Source organism: Dermacentor albipictus, chromosome 6 (assembly GCF_038994185.2).
Source record: "Dermacentor albipictus isolate Rhodes 1998 colony chromosome 6, USDA_Dalb.pri_finalv2, whole genome shotgun sequence".
NCBI classification, from domain to species: Eukaryota; Metazoa; Arthropoda; class Arachnida; order Ixodida; family Ixodidae; genus Dermacentor; species Dermacentor albipictus.
The window spans coordinates 7,245,227-7,268,917 of NC_091826.1; the positions used below are offsets into that span (position 1 = coordinate 7,245,227).

The window sequence follows — 23,691 nt, forward strand, 5'->3', positions numbered from 1 at the left end:
TAAGAGTAAAAGCAGTGGTATATCACGTTATAGCTTAATTTCGGAACAACTCTCGCCTTGCTTCTGACGCTATATTTTGGCGCCCTTTTTGAATTTCATTAGAACGACGTCGCAATGCTTTGCTCGGTCGCAGTGTACAAAATCAACCAAATGCGAGCCGTAGTGATAAAGAGTACTCCAATGATCGTGCGCAGTGTAAACAACAAGGCAACAGCTCGTTATCATCAGTCGCGTTTAAAGTGAGCTTGCACTGGTGTGTCTTGTCTAAAGCTGTCTAAGCTGTCACTGTATAAGTTTTTCGGTAGCCCTCTCATGTGGATATATGCGACTACAGTTTCTAGCTTCGTCTCAAATGCATGAGCACTTATAGCTCCTCTGTTTATATATATGCTGTTGTGAAGTTTTATGATTCAATACAGCTGGAAGGGGGCTATACAAACAGTAGAGAGCATATGGTCCACAGCTTTTCCACTCCAGATGTACTCGGGAGGTGTAACGTTCCTCGGCCTTTACCGTGTAAAGTCACCAAAGCTATGTGTGATGATTATCATAAAAACGTAGACATTAAATTCCCTTTCAATTCTAATGTTTGCTTTACTTCCAGTCGTGCCTAACAGAAACCCGCTGGAACCACGGAAAACAAAACGCAGGTCAAACTGTTTGCCATATCTGCAAATTTCTCTCGGCACAGTTTTTCTTAAAGTGAGTCTACTGTGCTCTGTATTCATATCAACGATATACTTTCTCTACATAAGTGACAAATAGGGTGCAGCTCACAAGTACAACATCCACTGCACCTAATAGCATCCTAATAGAAATTTATAAGCCCTAGCAAGCACTAAATACATGAGCGTACATACCACTGCCATTTGGGCAAAAGCCTTGGGCAACTCCTGTTCTGTCCCAAATAGCCTACCCTACTACTTAGTCCTTTCGCACATATACATGGTTGCTGACGAGAGCAGGCAGTGCCATGTTTGTACATGTGCTTTACTGAGCTCCTGTGCTTGTCCTCTTTAGCAACATGGGCAGTAGTTTAAAACCAAGGAGGTTTTAACCTATATTTATAAAGTGGAGACAGTGTCCCAAAAGTGAAGCCAGACCACCGGCACCTTAACATAGACACAAAAAAATGTTAGTGTGTGGTGGAGAGTATAGGAAGCGCATTTTATACTTCAAGCAGGTTTAAGATGACTAATTTTACCACATAGATCCTGCTTAATGCGTAACTTTGTGTCACTGGTTTTAGGTTGAAACTTGAATATTGCAAATTTTATGGGAGTTCAGAAACAAGATTTTTAGTTTTCAATTATGCTAGCATTTACACTCAAAGGGCAAGAACACTTGAAATGTGAGTGAACTCCAGGTTGCGCAGTTCCCTTTCAAGGGTGATGTAGAGAAAAGTGCTGACCTCAACTACGCCAGTATGAAGCTGCAGGGGCTCAACAGACGTAAAACAACAAATTGGTTGCTGCTAACCATTTCAACACATATTTGCTGCCGAAGAATGAGTCAAAGTAACATATACTAACTCTATACTGTTTTGCTCTTTAAACAGTAGCAAGCAGATACCTGTCTGAAGTTGCAAGAAGTGTTCCAAACACATAAATTTCGTCCTTACATTTTGCATAAGCACTGTCGTTCACTGCCACTGATACGTGATCAGAGATTTAGTAGTAATTAATGAAGTTTTACATCCATAGTGGATGGTTGCAGTCATTTTCACAAGCTGGGTATCCTTGGAATTTTCATAATGCCATAAAATATTTCTGATCTCATTTTTGTCCTGTGATCCTATTGCAATGCAGCTGCCATATACACAAAGTATGCTAGCAACCTCACACAAATCAACAATATGCCACAACTGCTAAACCATGCACTTTTCAGCAAGGCATTACTTGCACTGGTGGACATAAATAATTAAGCAATAATTACTTATCCCTTTAATTATCTGAAATTTACTAACCAATTCAAGAGTACGTGTTGAAACTGTGAGATCAAAGCAAGTTAGCCATTAAGCCTCGTCCGTCCACTTGGTAGGCATATTGAGACACAGGTTTCAAGATATCCATCTGCAGAATTGCAACAAGGTGCATTGGGAATTCTACTTACTTTTTTCCTTATAAAGCCTTTCTAATGAATTGCAGCATTGAACTCTGTGGGACATATATCTAAAGAATGGTGGCTATTCAGGATTTCTACTAAGTGTACATGGCCTGAACAATGAGCACCTTCAAGCCTACAATTGTAACATTTGTCTACAGTAACTAATTCGTATATTACTAAATGTTAGTTCACTGAAGCATTATTATACATTGCTCATGATTGCTGGTGCAAATAATGAATTGACACAAAAACCTATGTCAACCCACTTTTTTTTTCATAAATTAGTTCAGTTCCACTGAAACACCAAGCACATCCACAAAATGTACTTGAGCTTTCAAATACTGCCAATTGTGCAGCAAGGACATGCATGGACCCTCATGTTGTGAATCCCATGTGAATCACATGGAAAAAGTATGTGACCAATTTTAACTACCTTGTTCATAAATCCGATTGAATTAAGCCACCAGTGTTGGCCTCATGAAAGTAACCGATAGATTACAATAAATGTAATCTGTCCTTTCAACAATGTTAGAAACGAACATGACAGTATGAATTTTTTCATATTATTTGTTGTTATTGCTGAAACTTCACCAAACTATTGCTCTTGAAAGTTTTCAATATATATATATATATATATATATATATATATATATATATATATATATATATATATATATATTTCAGGTTTATTCTGACGAAGGCCGGACCCCCAAAACATCAAAAATGCAATTTTCGTAAGTGTGCGCCTTTGTTTCTTCAACTACCTATGCACGGGAAGTACAGAACATTTCCTTGAATTTATATATATTTACTTTTACAATAGCGCAGGAAATGCTTGCAATGTGTGCACTGGGACTGTGCTTAATATTTCACTACATTTTCATGGTATAATGGTATTCACTAGCTTTTCACTGCTCTCTGTATTGCCCATGTAAATATTTTTTAATGGCATGTGCTTAGGTTAACATGTTTGGATGTGAGGTTCCTGCACAAAACAGGCATCCACAAAAGGAATACGCACAAATATGTGTTTGTGTGCATTCCTTTTGCAGTGGTCTGTCTCATCCAAGGGACTATAGGTATTTACTGTCACGCATGAACCAGGCAATGACTAGCCCAGCACCATATTCTCCTTATGCTTGGGTATGGTTATACAGGTTTCGCTGCCATTTACATGAATTTTCGATCAGGAGAGAAACAATACATTGACAGTGTTGGCGAATAAGTTTGTGAAGCTGTAGTGCTTTTTACTTGCTTCTTAATTATGTAACAAGTGATAATTTATAGCAAATAACCTTCCACTAACATTACTGCTTAGGAAAAGCAATTCATCACCTGTGCGATAAAAATGTAGCTGTTTAGTAATAAGTGCATTGTAATGCATACAAGTATCATCATGTTACATAGCGCTACAAGTTGATTATAATGTGTCAAAGATATAAGGAAGGGGTAAATTAATTTGAGCTTTTTATGGGAGTAGAATATGCATGTCTTCTTTACACCATCAAAGTCTTTTATTCCGCAATATCTATAATATACTGCAAAGCCAGCTTACAAGAAGAAAGCCAAGCTTGCACTTTCTATGCTGTACACCAGGCATGTGACTATCACTGCTTAAACAGCACTGGCAAAATAAATTGTGCTTGCTCAATCTCCTCAGCTACGTGTCCATCCGTGTGTTTGGCTGTAAATGAAAGACATGTCTACGATCGAAGGTGCACGCTTTGTCACTTGGGCGTGCTGCTCCGACTGCTGTCGTTGCTAGCTAGAGAAACCAGAAAGTAATCGAATCACCGTGGATATTTCAATTCCAACACAGTAGCGTGAAAAACCTGCTCCTTGCGGGGCAGCTTAAAATATGCGCTGAACACCATTCTTAACGGCAACAGACTTATAACGTCAGAAAGGCTTGTTTTGAGACTGCACGAACTTTCTTGAGTTGCTCCACGCTGGATACGTGAAATGTCCCGCGGTTAGGGTCTTCGAACAACCGAACCGCGCATCGTCTGCACCGTGGCGGGGGCTACGACAACGTCTTTCCTAGAACGCTCGCCGTGGCATCGTTCAAGGCGCGACCTACGACTGTTGTGGGTTCGACGCTGTTCGCCGAAGTCGCCTTGGCGGGTTCGGTTTTGCCTGGCGCGGTAGCCTTCGTATCGGAGCTTCCAACCTGCGCAGGTTTCAATTTGGCGCCGCTGACCACAGCGGCATCTCCAGGTGGCGATGACGGGGGTGGCGGCGGTGGTTTCGGCGGTGGTGCAACGACAAATGTGCCGGCCAGCCTGGTCAGGTGCTTGATCTGCGCCTCCTGCTGCTCGACGCGCAGCTGCAGTTCCTTGACTTCGCATTCGAGGCAGAGCTGCTTCTCCTCCTTGGCGTTCTCGCGTAGCCGCTCGTTGCGCGCCTGGCGCAGGTACTCGGCAACCAGCGTGGCGGCGGCCGAGGCGAAGATGATCATCTCGCCGAGCAGCTCGGCGCCCAGCTCGATGGCCATCGCTTCGTTGAGCGGGGGCACTTCGGAGGGCTTGCCCAGGTTCAGAATGCGCATCTTAACGTTTACCTCGACCCAGTGGTACAGCTGCGCCGGCGGCATGCACACGTAGGTACGGAAAAAGGGGCTGCTCTTCGCCCCCTGCTTGATTCGGTTGGCCAGTGGCTTGCTCAGCTGCCGGAAGGCCAGAGCGGCCAGCTTAGCGATCGGGAATGCGGCCACCACCATGACGGTGCGCCGCTGGTCATGCCACACGAACCAACGTTACTTGACACGAACGAAGCAGCTTGTTCTTTTTTCTTTTTTTTTTTTTCAGCTGCCCCGAAGAGGGCTGCTTGAACACCACTTGCACACACGAGTCTCACCTCCGCAAGTGGGGAGAGGTCACAGCAGTCACAGCTAGTCACAGCACAGCACTTGGATTGGACTGGATTGACCGCGCCGCATCCTTTGATGATGATAAGAAAGTTGTCATTGCACGTGTTTGGTTAGCGAACAAACAATGCAAAAGTTCCAATGTGATCTGCTTGAGAGACGCAGTGCTTAGGCTAGCCTTCTTCGCAATTCCTGGAATAGCAAGGTTTACTTATCAATAAGCGAGAGCGAGCGACGAGATGGCGGGCGCCATAATCATCACAAAACAAAGTCTTCACCGCCATTTTTGGAGCACCCCTGAAAGAAGCCGTTATATATTTTTGCAGGAATTGCGGAATCCAGAGTTCACGGCAACCTCTCTTAGTGCCATATAGAGCTTTTTTTTTATAACTCAGTTCATGGTCTAATTTTTCTGCATCTATGGTTCAGTGTAATAAATTTGTTCAAATGATCAAGGCGTTCGAATCCGCATATTTGTCCGTGCTCTTTCAAAATTTGGTAATCCGGATTCAGAATCACAAGATGGTCACGTGAACGGCGCTCGCCTTACGGAATATCCGGTGGCGCCGCGACTCTCACTCATACGGACAATGGCTGCCGCCTGCAAAGTTGGGCCCCGAGAAAGTGACGCTGGCGCTGCTCTTGATGTTCCCGCGAGAGCCTCCGCGAGTGAATCGGCCCGAGCGAGTCAACAAAGCGTCCAGGCAGCGGCAACATCGGCGCGCGCCCATTGTACAGTCGAGTGAGCATGTCGTCGCTGTTGTCGCTGGAACCGCGCACCGAAGCAGTCGAAGGACGCCAAGCGTAGCTGCCGACGGGCTCTCCCCATTTCCTGCGGCGGATGCGACAGCTCCCGCGGCCCATTTCCTGCCCGACACGCCCGCGATCCTGACCCCGTCATGACGGCCGACTACAAGAAGTCGGCCGGCAAGCGAGAGCTGCTGGGCCTCTTCGAACAGCAGGTCAAAGGTGGGTGTGCGTTCTCGCTTCGACAGCAGCGGGTCCGGACCCCTGACACGGACTCCCTTTGTCCTCGCCCCGTGACAGTGATCGGCGCTAGCGCGGGTGGATAAGCGGGCCTTGCTTTGCCCGACGAACCAGTCAACTGCTTGTCTGGGTCATTCCTGTAGACAAAAGGGTAAATTCTTGGGCATGTCCGCGCTACTTCCTTGCTTACACCGCAGTCACAGTTTGTTGTCCTCGTGCTCCCGGGATTAGCAAACAAAACATAAATGAAACGTGAATATATGGCAGCGGCGTGCCTCTGGTAGCACCACCTGGATTGCGCTCGCCGCGAAACAAAAAATTGTGGAACGCTTTGGCCACTTTCAAGCGCCGTTCACTGTAATCGCTCAACCTCAGAGGGGGCAAAAAAAAGTTTGGGATGCGTGTCTTGACAAATTAAGCAGCAACACCCGCGTTTTACTCGCCGCGCGGTCCCGCATATGTCGTGCGCTCGGCGCGCTATTTGTGTGTAGCGCTTGTTGCGCCGCGTGGGTCAAAAATCTCTCTCCGGACGATCCAGAGCTCCGAGTCGGGGGCTGTTGCGCCATGGGGAGGGGTTCGCTGCCGCCTTGTGAGGACACGACTGGGTTCTATGTGACCGGCATGCGAAGACCCTGAAGATGCGAACATTGTTTTGCAGGGAATCGCTGAAAGTCGCCAAAACTCGGAGAGAAAGGACAAAAAATAATGCCGATTGATGTGGTTTCGCTGTGCAGACAGGACATGGCGTGCATTTCAAATGTATTCCCCCTAAAAAATTAAAATGCCAGAAAAAGTAATAATTTGGTGTCATCTCCAAGAGCTGTTCCAAAAGAGAAACCAGAAATATAATTTGTACGACGCTTGCTTGACGTGTGGTGTATTCTTGTGAAAAAAATGCTTTACTTCCAAAGCTTTTCTTTTTGGAGCGTGAAGAGGAGCTCCTGTCTGATTATTTGAGAGAACAGATAAATATTTAGGTCGGCATCCGCTGAACTAAATTATTATTATAACCATAATGTGTTGTTATTAACTGAGGGTCCCACTACAGTTCTTTCACTTTGGGACCCTCGTCTGTATATTTGTAATGTTGTAACCACTTCTTTTTTTCAACCAATAAATCTGAATCGGAACCTATTTTGATAAGATTTGTTGTATTTAAAAGAAAGGTAAATTTACCAAACGTTAGGAGCAGGTTCCTTTTGTAGTCCATACATTTTTTAATTGCCAAAAATCTAAATAAAAATAAATATGTGAAGTTTAAACTATTCAACTAAGCAATAAAAAAAAAGCATTTCTGTAAACTCCATCTATTAGGATTGTTCCAGTATTGGTATGTCACCCTGAATTGTACCACTCATTAATAAATGGGACTTTGAAAAATCATGTAAACAAAGTAACGATTTCGCAGAAGCTGTAAAATAATATTTTTATTTGTCCGCTTTAGACAAATTAACAGTGCAGTTAATAAAATTGTGAGCTCTGTTATTGGTGCAGATTTATGGTGTTGTTTACTTTCTGCTTTAATTTTAGGAAAATTAGGCAATGTTTGGAATTTTTATTCACCTATTGGGATCCTGGGTAAAAATTCTAACAATGTACACAATTTAGCAGATGCCATGCTGCATATTTTATTACGATTAGTTCATCATTTGCACAATGCAAACATTTATATGTTTCACATGTATTTCAGTAAGAAAATCAGAGTTGGCCACAAGCTAAAGCTTGCTCTTAAAGGATTCCAACTTATAACCAATAGTCTTGAGCTCCTGTTTTGACTTCCCTCATGAGATGTGGTTCTGGACCATCAAAAGAATTTCTTCATCGGAACAGCATAGTCGTGAGCAAAAGGGGACTACAGATGTGCAGACATTTTTTTTTTTTTTTTTTCACAGCCTAGGTGTGCCAGTTGAAATCTTGTGGCACAGCCTACATGTACCTGTTTGATCAGTGTAACGCATTGAGAAAATTGCACATTTTACAGCTGTGCTAGAATTTCTTGCTGATGCTGTGATCTCTAGACTTTTGCTCCTGACTGTATAGCGATTGTCATGTCTAAGAGAGTCATCTCACAACAGTCTCAAACAACGAGCCTTGTGTACAGTGTGAGCATAAAACTCTAGTGCCGAAGGGTAATGATATGGTATGCTTAAAAATAGAACTCTGCACTTAAACCATGTTTGCACTGGTGCGCCCCAATGTGCCATTTCATTCAATAATCGTTGCCCTAGGGCACCCCGGTGTGCACCGGTACATTTGTCGAATTCACCATTAGTATGGTGCACCATGTGGTACAATCCGCCTCTCGATGGATGGATGGATGAATGAGGCTCAACCCTCTGAATCGGGCGGCGGCGGCGTGCCACCTAGCCTTTAATGGTATTATATGCACGCATACCTATGTATTTACTCCTTTACTTTTGCATTGATATTATCCACCAATAGATACCCATTATCATCCCCCATTGTGACCCTTTTTCTTCCCCTTCCCTTACGTAGAGTAGCAGGCCAGATGCTCCATTATCCGGCCGACCTCTCTACATCTTCCATTCATTAAAATACTTCTTCTTCTTCAGATAGCCTCCATTTAGTTATTTCTACCTGTTCAAAGTCTATTTTACCATCACTGTCCTTAAAACCCGAAGCTTTGAATAGTTCCCCATTACGTTCACCTGCATGGTGAAGTCGTTTACAAGAAAGTAAACCCTTTCCTCCTCCACTCCACACACCCCGCACAACAAGTCTATCTCCTGGTATTTGACTCGGTATGTTTTAGTCCGCAGTACACCTTTCCTGGCCTCAAACAACAATGAGCTTCCCTTACAGTTATCGTAAATATTTTTTGGGGCTATTTCTTGTTTAAACGTCCTGTATGTCTCTAATGCTGATTTGGTTTGCATCTCTGTTTTCCACATGCCCCCTCTCTGTCTCCTTAACCTTCTTCTTGACAGATGATTCCTTACCTGTCTTTCATGTACCTGTGCTGCCCTCTGACGCACGCTGCTGGACATGTTTTGGAAGTGTGCCGGGGATTTCGCCAGTTGATTTATATCCCTGCGCCCATGTTGAGTGTACGTCGGTTGTGCATTTTGTGGATCGTGATTGATTGTTGATGGTTTCTCCAGGGCAGCATGTCGTTCACCCATCGTCTATACTGGGGGAACAGGCCCGAGTGCGCTGTTGTGGCAACAGTGCGGCCGATAAAGGCACGCTGAGTTCCGTCTGCAGATGCGGCTGTCTTAGAGTTCGTTGTTGCTGATTTCTATGCTTGGACATCGCTTTCTGTATTCATTTTACACATTCACTAAACATTTTGCATATTCAAGAAGCCTTCGAGCGCAGCTTTCCACGTCACATTTCCCAAAGCAGTGCATTTGTTTACATCAACATTTACAGCTTTGGATTGCTATTAGCTTCGGATATTGTAGAAACGGTGCATCGCTGATTCTCAAAACGTAGCAAAACATACATATTTGCGCATATTAGTCATATTCTTCTACCCTGAGACGACTCAGTATGAGCAGCCGGGCCATTTAAACAACTGCAACTGTGATCCAGACACATATATATTACGGGCTGTTACTGCTGATTCTCGCTTTTGTTTAACTTCATCATACTTACAGTTTGCGCGTACCATAAAGTATTAGAGAAAACTGTGCTCGGCTTGAGCCCTCGCTTGTAGGCCGTGTAGTTATCTCGCGAAAACGCGGATGCCATTGTTGACACCATTGTTAACTGAGCGAGTTTATGCTGCTGTACTGAATGCACTGTCTCTTCTTTTCTGTTTCATGTAGAGATAAAAAGTGCTTCTCTGGAATTAAGAAATGTGTCAGCATAACAACACACAGAGACCCACCATCCACGCGAATGCGACCGGCATCGTCGGGAATGGTGACCAAAGTAAAAGATGCTGGCACAGCACTGTGTCGTATCGCTGCTTGCCGCTTATTGTGTCGTGCGAAGTGAAGAGTAGCTGTCAAATCCCACAACTGAACTATAAGAGCGGTTTCCTTCATCCTGACTGCTTAATTTAAGTTCAGGTCCACGGGAAGCGGGTGCACGAACTCGATGGGGTGAGGCCTAACCCAACCTTCGCTAAACAGGATCAACATTGGCTCAAATTTCACGTGCGCGGCTTGAGATGACTGAAGCTTGTGCATTTCAACTTCGAAGGCATGTCGACACATTCTAAGCATGAATAATTATATATACAAGTGAATGAGCTGCAGCTGTTGCATTGTTGGTTCGACAGCTGATCACGTAGTGTTCCGTCAAGCTATCATGGTCGGCACGCTGATTTTGTTGGGGCCGTGGACAAGAAAGCCTGTCGCGCTGTATGACAACTCGCACCTGTCTGTTGCGTTGTTCTCGGCCTGTTATGATCAAATGGCCTCAGTGACACTGTGCTGAATAGTTGTCCAATCGTCGGCGTCAGCGTGTTGTTGGTTTCGTACCGACCCAGTATTACCATGCCTTAAATGAGTACGTGAAGTTGGGCATGCGCTGCCACCCCCAGCAAGAGTGGGCTGACTGTGCAAGAAGGCTGTGTCAGCAACATGTTTTTGAAGCGTCGCCCAAGTGTAACGCAGGGATTTATTGATAAATGTGACAGCCGTCAATGCAGGGCGGTAACTACGTGATTCACGGTGCAGTTGCAGTCTTACGCTGCGCACGTTTTCGGCACCGCACCAACGTCGAGCTACCAGTAGAGTTTCAATGCGGTACGCAGCACAAGTGTTCACTGCAGTGAGCGTCCGTGCGATTTTTTTTTTTTTTCCGGGGTAGTTTCCTTCTCGATATCTGGCCGCGCAGCTGCATGAGTGTCCCTTCCAAAATGTTTTGCGACTAATGCGTTAGGGCGGAGCGCATGCGCGGTCGCGCCGTAAAAAAGGTGGATTGTTAGCGTAGCCTCTGAGATTGGCTGGCGTACAGTGTGTCCTTGCGTGCGCCGCTGGCTCTTGGGGGCCATACTTTGAGTGGCTTAGTACGCTCAGCGGTACACTCTGCAGAGGCTTCCAAACTGTAGCTGCAGATATTTCCGAGGCAGTGCCTATGAAGTATATGTCAGTCTGGATAAAATTATGTACTATTAGACAGAGCTCTTGTCATTTGGAATCCTGCCATGTGCCTGTACAGTCTGTCCATTGTACTGCCTCTGCTGTGGGTCACTGATTTCTCTTCTGTCTGCTTTCCCCCAGAGAAGTTGGGTAGGTTTATTCACTGCTTTCTTTTTATTCTATTGTGTCATGTTGTGCATGGCTAAAAACAACATCGCACTGAAAACGAAGACAAAGGAAGACGTAGATACACCACAAGGGCTGTGCAATAGAGGATAAATGAGATGCGGCTGATCTTTAGGTCTGCTTGCTTCTTTTTGTGTTTGTTTGCATGAGCAACTTCACAAAATCCCTGATCCCCTCGCATGGTAACATCAGCCCAAACAACATGCGATGAAATTAACAAATGGTAATGCAAGAAAAGGTCAAATTAATAATAATTTATTGCATATAAACACATCAAATAAATGCACATTGAAAAACCATTTACTAATAAACACTACAAACTGTTTACATAGGTAAGAAAAGCAAGAAATGAAGGATTAGTTTTAATACAGCAATGAAATAGTAGTTGAAAATGATTTCTTTCTTTTCGTGACTTGTCACAAATTAGGAAATCAAAAGAAAGTGAATGAATAAATCATTTTAAGGAACTACAAAAGGGCCACACTGAGCATTCTCAAGACAAAAAAAAGATACTGTAACAAACATTCAGCATCCAGCTTGCAACAATGTTACCTACATCATGATAGCTTTTGGTTAGCGGGGTCTTTTATATTGTTCTTTCAAATGAATTCAGTGATTTTGCCATGATGTGTAATGACATAGATTTCATTGGTAGGTATGCTGTCTTTTATCAACTCATGAAGCTGCCTACTAGGATAACTAGCTTGTTAGCAAATATTTTAGAACCCGCTGCGGTTGCTTAGTGGCTATGGTGTTGGGCTGCTAATGCTAAGCACGAGGTCGCAGGATCGAATCTCGGTCACGGTGGCCGCCTTTTGATGGGGCCACCGGGTACTTAACAACCATGTACTTAGATTTAGGTGCACAGCTTTTTCTTTCATCCATGTGCTTCTGCGCTACTGTCTAAATAAAGTCCTTTTGAACCCCGTGGTCCAAATTTTTGGAGTCCCACTACTGCGTGCTTCATAATTAAATTGTAGTTTTGGGACGTAAAACCCCATAATTTCTATCAAATATTTTAGACCATGAACTGAAGACAGTTAAATACTCCCTGCTTTTACATCGGTGTGTGCGGTATTGATGGCACCTGCTGTCCTGACTGGGAGCTTACCGTTATCATTGAAAAGGAAAGTATATAATCAGTGCATTTTACCGGTGCTGACATATGGCGCAGAGACTTGGAGACTGACAAGGAGGCTTTAGAACAAGTTAAGGACCGCTCAGAGAGCGATGGAATCAAGAATGCTAGACATAACTTTAGGAGACTGAAAGAGAGCGGTTTGGATCAGAGAGCAAACGAGTATAGACGGTATTCTAATCGACATTAAGAGAAAGAAATGGTGCTGGGCAGGTCATGTTATGCGCAGATTAGATAACCGTTGGACCATTAGGGTGACAGAACGGGTACCAAGAGAAGGGAAGCGCAGTAGAGGTTGGCAAAGGACAGGGGTAATTGGAGATCGCAGGGAGAGGCCTTCGTCCTGCAGTGGACATGGATAGGCTGATGATGATGATGCTCATTCAGAGAAAGGGTGAATGAGCAAGCTAGTTTTTTTCTTGTATCTAAAAAAGATATAAAAAAGACATCATGGCACCTCCTGTTTTCAAGCCCACACCATCTCAGTTTCTCAGCAATTCTACTACGCCATGTCTCTGATCTTCTAGCAAATCTTAAGTTATCCTTATGTTACCTACTGCTAACTTGGACAACACATTGTAGCCACACAAAGTATTTACTATGGTGCAGTTCACTGAAAAGTGCATTTGAAAAATTGACTGGTTGCACTGTTATGGCAAATCTGTCAAGATATTGACCGTGTACTTGTTTGTCTTTGTCGGGCGACACGTTTCACTGCCTAACAAATGTTATTGCACAGCGCAGGATGCACCTGCATGTATCGGAAGTTTCTGGAATGTTATCGATGGTTCCATCCGCTGCCTGTGGCCGAACCTTGTGTAATCTGATTGCATATGTGCGCAACGGGAATAATGTAGAACTTTGTGGAAGGCACGCAGGTCCCAGCAATTACGCTGGAACATTTGACTACTGATGTATAAAAGCCGATGCGCTTGACCCGCTGATCAGATTTTGGACGATCGCCGACTGTGGTCACCGTTTTTGTTGAGCATTGAGTGTAGCCTGTTTTTTTCTAGGCACAGGTTCGCCCAATAAAGTTAGTTTTGCCATTCACAGTTTTGTTGCTGTGTCCTCAACTGTCACTACCACGTGACAGTATTCAAACGCAGCAACAAAAAGGTAAGAGTGCAATGGCAAATAAAGAGGAAATTAGCGAATGGAAAGATTTTTACCGCCACCACTTTTCCTTTTTTTTTGCCATGTGTTAATTTGTGTGTAGCATGGAAAAAATTTACAAGGCAGTAAATGAAAAGGAAGCAAGGTAAACGTTCTTGTAGTGAATTGCTTAAATTTTGTCCTCAATTGATTTATGTAGTCAAAAGTTTGTGGCCATTACTTGGATGTGCCACAGGTAAAGGTGAGCGTGGTACACAAGTGTGAGAGAAGTAGTAGCTGAAGGCAGGGTGTCAGTTGCCACTCCATTTTTGTGGCTACCAGAATGAGTCTAACAGATATCCATAATGGTCTTCTTGTTTGATTTGATGTACATGCAGGGTGTTCTGGTCCCAATCAGAATCTCCTGTCTGGATTGGTAAAAGCTGGCTCGGAGAGAGAAAGCCCTGTAATGAAAGGCAGAGATTTTAGCCGGGCGTATAGACCACTGACATGCTACTCTGCGTGGGGAAGGGAATTGGGGAGAAAAAGAAAGTTAGAGAGTCGCAGAAAAAAAAAAGGAATAAGCTAAAGATAAGCTGGCTCAGTACAGTGCAGTAGCCATTTGGTATAACCAAATTCATCTACCCAGGTTGATTTGCACACTTACTGCAAAGCACAGATGCGTAACCGTCTGACAAGTTGCTGCGTCAAAGCGTTTGCTCGATTCAGAATAACGTGCACGGCAGCACAAATGAAAAGCTGCATGTGGTGCCAGCTATGGTGTAACGGGTTGCACCCACTCACTGCAAGGTTCAACGGTGCACTGCACCGCGGCGGCGCCTTGGCTTGCAGCCCGTTCACTCGAGCACGAGGGTGCACCGCTGCACCTCGGGGAATCGAAAGCCTAGGTGAAGTGCACCATTAATAGGTGCAGAGAAACTGCAGGCCACGTTGTCTGAAACTGCTATGCCACAGCATGCTTGTGTGCCATGCCACTGCTTTTGTTAACGTAATTGGCTGTGCCTTTAGAATTTTGCATGTTCTGAAGCTTTCATCACGATCACTCTCGCACCTCGTACATCGTTCACGTTTTGCAGCCCACCTCCGTTTCGTTTGAAAACACAAACATAATAATAGCGGATATTTTCGTCCCGGATTGAAAAGGTAAACTGCCTTTCATCGCTCGTAATCGGCGCGGCTTATCGAGCAGACGACGGCTTTAGGCAACGCGCGGTATTTTCGCACGCCCGATCCGTACTCAAAAGCTTGGCGAAGCAATAAAGCCCGACTATTATTAGTTCCGCTCGCCGGCGGGGCCGTTCGTTTATCCGGCCGTCCTTTTCGCAGCGCCGTTAAAAAGCGCGACGCCTTTTGAGCAACGCGGTTTTGACGCGCAGAGGTGAAACACTGTCGAAAGGCCTGTCAGCGGACGGCGGTGCGCGCGCCGTCGAACAAAAATGGTGGGCGCAGCGATGCGTGCGAAAGTTCGCGGCGCCTTCTTCCTCTTTGCTGGGCCCGGGGGCTCGACGAGTGTCGCTCCATGGCTAGCCGCGTCGCGGTGGTTTCCCTCTCGTGGCCTGCGCGCAAGCCGAAGGGCGGGGTGCGCCCGTTAGCCGCGTAGCTCTCTGCTGGGGGTTGATGGCTGGGTGGCGCGGCGGGACGTTGTGACTCGCCCGACTTTGCTCAGCCGTCGCGGGGTGCGTCTCGGGCGAGGGACCTTACTCGGGCGGATGTCGAGTGTCTCGTGGCCCCGCGAGGGTCCAGCAACGCGCGTAATATCGCCCTCGGATGTGTCCCATCTGGGGCGCGATGCGTGTCGACCCTAGCAGGAAGGAGCGCTCGGCAAAATAAAAAGTAAGTGGTGGGATGCGGTTACTTGCGGTGGACAAGATACGGAAAGCCGACATGCAGGTGCACATTTATGCGTCCTTCTGTTGGCCTTTCTTTTTTATGTGCCTAATTTCAATCATCAAGCTTATAGACTTGGCTCTCTTTTTACACCCAAAGAAATCAGTCAATTTGATGGAGAGTTTTTCGACGCATTAAGCGTTGGTTTTAGAATTATTCCACAAGCAACAACACATACTGTACGAAATGAACAATGCATTTTAAATATTGGTTAAATTTAACTATTTTTGCCACATTGGCAGGAGGGGGGGTCTGGAAAGAAGTTCAACAGGAGATGTGGTTGCAAGTAGCCTCTGGCAATGGTTGCACGTCCCCTATAAAACAATGCAGAATTTGTGATTTGGTTGACTGGGCAACATTATTTTTAAAAGAGCAGCAGTGAGGACACGGAAGCTTCCATCGCATTATCTAATTTTCTGATACATCTATGCTGTTTTAAGAATGACTTAATAATTGGTACATGCTCAGGTGTGCAGGTTGTTTTGATCATTGCATTCAACTAATATCAAGTGCAACATTATGTTTCCCACTGTGGGTTCCCTTTATCCATCAGCGTTTCGACAGTGTATGCACAGCATATTAGGAGCAATTTTTCCTGCTTGTGGAGTTTTCACTCACACAAGAGCATACGGTCAATTTGAGAGTGACATTTCACAGAAGCTTGATTTATGCCCTTATTTATTGCTGTACAGTACTGCACTACAAGTACTGTACGAAGCGTGTGAAGGGTCTAGTGCTAGTCCAACGTGCACAACTAGGGCAGCTTGCTTGCACACAAAAGCTGATGGAACATAATAATCAAGTATGGGGAGAGGCTTGTGCATGCTTCTCAACCTGACAACCATTGCCTCGAGAGCCCAAAGAAGGAGTAAAAATTGAACCAGCTGTTGGCTACAATGGGTAAACACAAATGCTCCGTGCACCATAGGTGCTTACTTGCTAGTGCATTTGTAAGTAAAGCCCTGGCTCACTCAAGGGTGTCACCATGGCTAATATTTATGCCACCCAATCTGCATAATAATTTTTTTGCATGGTCTCACTTGCAGAAGCTGGAAACTAGGAACAGGGCGCATATATTGTGTATTTAATTTTTCTTTTTTTTTACTCTTGGTACTTATACTACAAACAGCAAATTAATACTGTCAATCTTGCTTCTTAAGGTACTTCTTTGAAATTTTCCATAAGAATTCTCAAAATCTCTTTGAGCAATTATTTCTGCTTTACTTCTATTTAAAACACGAGTGATCAGGATACAATTTAATTAAGAGTAAGTGATTGTCTGAAGTTTGAATAGGTTTTGAATATTACACACTAACTATTCGTATTTGTACTATTCAGTATTTTTGAACATTGAAACTAACCAAATATTTCACGACAAAACCGTTGGTTAAAGTCGGGTTACTGTTCTCTGTCTGCTAAACAAACCATCGCAACTTATCAAAAGTAAAACAAGCACAAAAGTTTTCGAAGTAATGTAGAAACAGTGGTAATGCAAGCTCTGTTCTCTATTTCGTGCCAAAACCTTACATGAAAAGCTTATTTTTGCTTGTTGTCTAATTCAATGTTTCATGCAGTCTAGTCATGTGGCAGTTTTTTTTCTTTTATGCTGCAACGAGTGAAGTTTTACTTGAAATCAGCACTCTTATGTGTGTCTATGGCACACAAGTTCTTCAGCAGTTCTTTCGTTTCTTTTTCCACAGCTTGTGATTTTTTTTTTAACAACCGTTCGTTTAGAGTATTTGGAAAGCTAGTCATACAACAACCATTCATTCTTGGAAATATTGCGTGTAACGAGACTCTAATGATGTTGAGAAGCAATTGCTGCAGTTAATGTATGTACAATTGAGGATCTTGTGTTTGACAGTGATCCTAATTGTCTGTGATAGTTGGCTGTCTTTTTTTTTTTTTCACTAGTCAGTGCAAGCGTGGCACCTAACTGTACCGAAATATTTGTGCTATAAATATATGTGTATACATTTGACTATTCTATGTTTGATGCTTATTATTTGTATTCTATTTGTATTCGAAAAGTTTGATATTCACCGACCTCTGAATTTAATGTATCTAAGTTGTGATTAATACGTCTGGAAATAAAACCTTAAAACATGAAAACATAAAAAATGAGCACCTTTCGAGCGGTAAGGATGGTGTGAAAGGATGCCAAGTGAGTGGGGTCTTTTCTGGAACCCGTCTTGCATTTATTGGGCAAAAAAGTGTGATTGAATTGAAGGCTTAACTTTCCATTTTAATTTTCATGCCCAAGTGTCGGCGCCAGTATATTTAATGAGAAGTTGCAAATTCTTTTGCGAGAAAACGTCCACAAAAGCTGCCTGGTTGACTATAGTTTTACTATTGAATTATATATGTAAACTTTTTTTTATTAACAAACAAATAATTGCTTTCATCCAAAGTGCACCTCAATCTTTAATGTTGTGTGAGAGTGTTTTGCTAAAGAAAGCTGCGCCACACGAAGAATAGTAGATGGCACATGCTTCCGTTTTGTAAGAGCGGTTGCTATTGGATCAGCCTTCGATGTTCAAACACATTGTGATAACTATTGTCTTGAAATGTCTAGTTTTGTGAAAAATAATAGGCACGAAAAAAGCATTTCAAACCCTAATTGTTGTAAAGAAGCCAAGCTTCCCTACATCTTTACGACTACTTCATTATTAAAAAAAGAAATGGTGGGGGGAGAAGAGCACAAGCTTTTCCTGATGCACCTTGTGCCACAGCAATGACTTGTAAGTGGACTGGGTAATCTTGGATGCTTCTTACCATTCCTGTGTTGAGTGGACCTCGTCCTTGACATATCTTTCAAAAATGCTGTGGGTAATTAAATTAAGAGAGTGTAAATACTTGCTTCACAATGTACAGAGCATGCAATTGTTAAAAGATTACATTCACATGCCTAATCCATCCTGGTTGGGGACAACTCCAAGATCTTTCTTTTGCATGTTTGCTTCATGTCAATGTACCTTTGGTGAAGTGCTCGCCTGTCTCAACATGCATTATTTAGATTAACCTTTAATTTCACGATGGCTTTTTACAGTTTGATTGTGCTCTAGCCATGTTGAATAAGGTTTTGAGGAAAGTAGGCACTGGCTGTTTTGTTGAGAGAAAAGGATTCTAGAACGCCTGAGGCAACAGTGTGAAGTGCTACAGAAACAACAATAAGAACAGGAGGTTGACAAACTGGGAAAATCGGGAATTCTCAGGAATTCTTAATAGTCTGGAAGTACTCAGGGAAAACTAGGGAATTTGTGCTTCTATCAGGGACACAAGTAAGTTTATGGAGTGCAATATGTAATAGTGCAATGACCTAGCCCATGCAACTAACAGTGCTTTCAAAAGTGACGGTTGGCTTTCTTAATTTGCTTGTTTAGGAGAGGAAAAACATTATGTTGCTATTTACTCTCATTGTCTATCTCAAATGTTCTCATTTTCTTTTTGCAGCCATGTTTTCTTAATATTGTTTCTCATAGCTTTTATTAAAAGACTGTACTGTTGGAGCTTAGATTAATTTGCTCAGTAGAAATGCATTAACTTAACAATCATACAGCAAGTTCATGGCATCATTTCTTGAGGTCTTGAGCATGGTTGCTGTGCAAGTGCCTAAACAAAAGTGCAAGTGCCAGAGCTTCTGTGCACAGTGTCAGAGTATGCAGGTCGCTGAGGTCGACACTAGAGTAAACCTTTACCTATGCATTGTGGCTATTGTAGCATTTCAAAGCTCAGATAAGCAAGCCCCCTGCCTCTCATGATCTCCAGGGTTTACATCACAGGAAATACAGTAGGAGCCTTGAACCAGCTACGTCCATGTGTACAGTAGGCTATATAGTTCCGACAAAGATTAGCCACAACGCAATCACAATACTGCTAGTCCTTTTTTCACAGTACAATTATATACTGCAAGTATAGAGCAGAGGGCATGCTTTCAGGCTAGAAAAGTGCAATGTTCTATGTGACTGTAGCCAATATTCAAGAGAAGAGTCTCTGAAGGATTTGTTGTAATTGTATCACTACTCTAGCAGAAAAACTGTAGGATATTCTTGACCTGTGCAGGAAAACTGCTTGCATACTGAGTGAAGCAAGAATGCTTCTAATATTTTTGAGAACCTTGACAGACTTTATGAGCAGGTTGAGTTTGTGTGGATGTATGTGTGGTCACTGTGTACTACCTACCCAACATCTGAAGTAGTATACCAAGCATCTATCAATCAGGCAAACAGCTTTCATTAAGGAATTAAGGACAGCACTCCTCAGGCCAAAAAGAAGCTCCCACTTAGGTGTCAATGTTGGGGTTTATAGTGACTTCTATTGTGTGTAGTGGAACGTGCACTTTGTGCCCCTTGATAGAAAAGCATCCTTGCTGAGTAGTTTGGGGCAGAAAGCTGTCACGGGGTTGTCTTTCATCCAAGTTTACTCGCGTGTGTTTTCTCGACATGCAGATATCCGGCAGCAGCTCGGGGAGCAGCTCAAGTGCCTGGATGTGCGGCTGGAGACGCAGCTGGCACTAGTGTCCGAGATGCAAGATTACTTCCGGCGCCGTGCTGAGGTGGAGTTGGAATATTCACGTACCCTGGACAAGATGGCGCGTGCTATTGCAGTACGCCACCGGTCTGAGCGACCTCGGCGTGAGCTCTGGCCGCTTTTCTCGTCACACGGTTGCTGGGAGCAGCTGGTGACCAACGCACGCCGCCAGAGTCGCGACCATGCTGCCCTGGCTGAGGTGTATGGCGCAACACTCGTGGCTCAGCTGGCGCACCTGCTTGAGGACGTACAGCGCATCTACCGCAAGTGCCGTGGAATAGGGGCTCAACAGCATGAAGAGCTGCTCAAAGTGGGTGCTTCTTGTACAGCTTCCTTTCAAGTCATCTGGAGCTTACACCCTTTTTATTACTGTAAAGCTTGCTTTCCAATTGGGCAAGCAAATGGTAGAGTAGTCATTTTTACATTTAACAGGTACAGGTGCCGTTTGCTTCTCTTATAACATGGGAAATGTCAACGTGTCTCTCGTAACAGAATTATGCACAAATAGTGTAGCCCATCACTGCCAGTTTTGACTGTTTAATACTTAGTAGGCAGTACTTTCTACTTCATTGACCCTGGTCATTGTTGACACTTTGTTGCACTCTATTGTAACACAACACATGTTTTCTATTTTGTAACTATGTGCCAGCATTGTATAATCAACTAACCTGTATTGCCATTTTGTTGGCCATTGTTGATATCAGCGCATTATAGTTAAATGTGACATAAATCATGAACCTGTTGAAGTCTGTTAGATTTTCTTTATTTTCTCACTTGTCAAGTGTATCCAATGTATTAAAGAAGGTAGAAGAAAAGAAAAAAGAAATCAGTGCGTTGTTTTGCTCAGGTATTGCATGAGCTGCAAGCGGCCATGAAGACGTACCACATGTACTGCACATCAGAGGAGCAGGCACGGGCCAAGATGGAGTTGGTGGCTGGCCAGAAGCGGCGGCTTGAGGCAGTCGTGGCTCGGGAGAAGCTGGAGCGCAGCAAGCGCTTCCGGGTGGTGGCCAAGGAGCTGGCCAAGCGGGCCGCCAAGCACCGGGAGACGCGCCTGCAGTGCCTCAAAGCCCGCAACGAGTACCTGCTTGCCCTTGGCGCTGCCAATGCAGCCGTCCACAAGTACTTCGCCGAGGACCTTTCAGACCTGGTCGATGTGAGTGGACTGTCCCAGCAGATCCACGGGCATGCACCCAGAACGGATTCAGAGGATGTACTAATTGCACTGTGAAAGGGCATGCTCAAGTGTGTAGCCTCCCGTTAAGACAAACTCACTTAAGATGAACCCTCAGTTAAGATGAACAGTAGAAGTCGTTTGTTTGGTTTCCCATAGAGTCAGCGCAAAAAAAAATCCGCTTAATATGAACTCTGCACACGCGCTAATCGGTTAAGATGAACTTTCACAGCCGGCTGCGCCTTACCCGCGCAACTTTACTCCACCATCCAAGCAGCACTTTTGGAGAAAGAAAGAAAAAGAAAGACAAAAATGAAAGATTTTCTGCGCCGTCGACCATCTGTGTGACGCGAGGAGATGAGAAGACCTAACCACCTCGATGTTCCTGCGAAGGTTCCGCTGCTCCTCCACTCCTCCTCTCCCACCCTTCCTCACTCACTCCTCTGTCTCCTCCCGGCCGGTTACAATAATTAGCTGTGCCCTCAAGTTCATTCTCTCCTTTGCCTCCCCATCGCCGAACTCTCCCCCTCTGCCCTGCATAGTGCCAATGCTATGAGCCCTTCATACGAGGCATTTTCAGCGCTGTGCTACTCCCCTCCCCCCCCACCGCAGCACTTCCCACAATGATCTCTCCTCTTTATCGCCGCAGCAGGTTCGCGTCGCGCTGGCTTTCTCCGAACTTGCAGACTGCAGGGAGGAAACAGGACGCAGAAAGAGAGAGAGAGAGACTAAGCGCGGGCTGGCCAGTAAAGCCAGCGAAACTCGGGGAAAAAAAAAATGTGAAGAGAAATAGGGAGAAGGAAAAGCAGTCAATGCTATTTCCCAATAGTGATCACGTGATAGTGCCGTCATGCCGGTGCTACCAACCTCCGTGCGTTTGCTGACCGCTGTAGGGGTTGAGGGACGGACTCCGGGATGAAAAGCCAAACTTGGGAGTATTTATTTTACATTATATACAAGAGGTGAGACGTCAATGAACAGTCGTACTGTCATTACGGGCCGGCAGCAACTCGGACGCTGCGGCCCGCGGCAAGAAGTTCGAGAGAGGTGAATCAGGGAATCAGGGAATATCCTGGTCTCTCTGGAAGGCTTCTTATAAACCCTTCGAGCACTGTAAGTCACGTCATGTTTGACCAATAGGAGAGTCCGCTCCGATGACGCCATTTTCAGCCAACGGTAGGCGCCCGGGCGATGGTGTCATACCCGGCGAAGAGGGTCTGCGCCTGGTCCTCCTCTCTTGATCACTTGATCCCGGTGCTGCGGCCCCTCAGCGGTAGCAATTGTCTTCTTCAAAGGCGATGAAGAGGTACGGTTGGGCCTTCCCGGCACGTCTGGCTGTCACGGCGCATTACCGCCGTCTTGGTTTGCACCTGTCTTGTGGCCTTCAACTTGTTTGCACTTGTCTGGTGCTCCTCTGGAATGTGCTTTCCTGCTTCTGCATTCCTCAATTAGCTGTGCTGCGATTCGAAGTGGTTTGGGGAACTCGAAGTAGGCGCAGGAAACAGCTCCATATCTAACACCGCCAACTACGCAGTAGGCATATCCCTTCTTTGTGGCATGCGGTCCTCGTGGGCGCAAATATAACTGGGACTGACAAACTAAGGTTGCTGGTGATTGGGAAGTCTAAAGCACCACGCTGCTTTAAAAACATAAAAAGGCTGCCGGTGACGTACATGGCTAACTTGAAAGCGTAGATGATGCAAGTGCTTTTCGAGCAGTGGCTTCAGGAGATCGAGCATCGCTTCCAGAGAGAGAAGAGAAAAGTTCTCTTTGTTGTTGATAACTGTCCCGGACACGGTCACGTCGCCGGACTTTCTGCTATCCGTCTGGAGTTTCTACCAGCAAATACAACTGCGAAGCTACAGCCCATAGGCCAGGGAGTAATCACCAGCTTGAAGAGGCACTATCGTCGCTCTCTGTTGCAGAGGATGCTAATTTGCATGGAGAGCAGTAAAGAGTACACAGTGAACCTGTTAAGTGCTGTCCACTTACTAACAAGTGCCTGGGGACAGGTTACTGAAGTGACCATTGCCAATGCCTTCGACCATGCGGGGTTTATGGCGCCTAGTGACAGCTCCAGCGCAGAATGACTGTAATATTATGAGTGAGGACTTTACTGTGAACTTGGAGGAGAGCAGCATTGTTTCTACGCTGAGCAGTAAGGGTGTCTCCATTGACATGAGTGCGTATATCAGCATTAATGAAGGTGTGCAAACATGTTGGGCTGACACACTGGAAGCTTTAATTGAAGAGGTGCTCGACCTGCCATCACAAACTGCTGCTGACAATGACAGCATGGATGTTGTGCCTGAATCTGCACAAGTGACCTGCAATGTAGCTGATGCTTGCCTGGATACTTCAGTGAAGTTTTTCGAACAATGCGAGGGCACTGTTGAATATCTTAGAAAATTAAGTGAGATGTCTGCATTTGCAGTAGCCAGGCGATTTTCTCGACAGGCACAAGAAAAATAAATAAATAATAGACTGGGTAACAGCAGTGCCTGATGCCTTACTAGGGCAATGTGTAGTATACCACTAGTAGTGCAATAAATGCTTATATTGCAGTTATTTTTTTCCCTGAAAGGCCATTTCATTCATTTGTTCTCATATACGAGGTATTTGGACACACACTGCATGCTCAAACATA

The 23,691-nt window shown here is 44.7% G+C and overlaps 2 protein-coding genes across 4 annotated transcripts in view; one reads left to right on the forward strand and one right to left on the reverse strand.

The window, feature by feature from the left end:
- Positions 1-3,596: 3,596 nt before the first annotated feature.
- Positions 3,597-4,977, reverse strand: LOC135901401 (optic atrophy 3 protein homolog). The gene has a single exon (XM_065431157.2). The coding sequence runs from the start codon at positions 4,823-4,825 to the stop codon at positions 4,130-4,132; it is 696 nt and encodes a 231-aa protein (XP_065287229.2). The 5' UTR covers positions 4,826-4,977; the 3' UTR covers positions 3,597-4,129.
- A 574-nt stretch (positions 4,978-5,551) lies between these two features.
- The window catches only part of LOC135901398 (SLIT-ROBO Rho GTPase-activating protein 1-like), a 56,813-nt gene continuing 38,673 nt past the window's right edge, over positions 5,552-23,691 (forward strand). The window contains exons 1-3 of one of the 3 annotated variants that reach the window (XM_065431151.2): positions 5,552-5,941; positions 19,789-20,180; positions 20,718-21,026. In XM_065431151.2, the coding sequence (XP_065287223.2) occupies positions 5,872-5,941; positions 19,789-20,180; positions 20,718-21,026 (771 nt within the window). In that variant the 5' untranslated portion in view covers positions 5,552-5,871. Of the gene's footprint in view, positions 5,942-14,966; positions 15,287-19,788; positions 20,181-20,717; positions 21,027-23,691 lie in introns of those variants that run through there. The other 2 variants (XM_065431149.2, XM_065431150.2) reach the window with 2 other exon arrangements.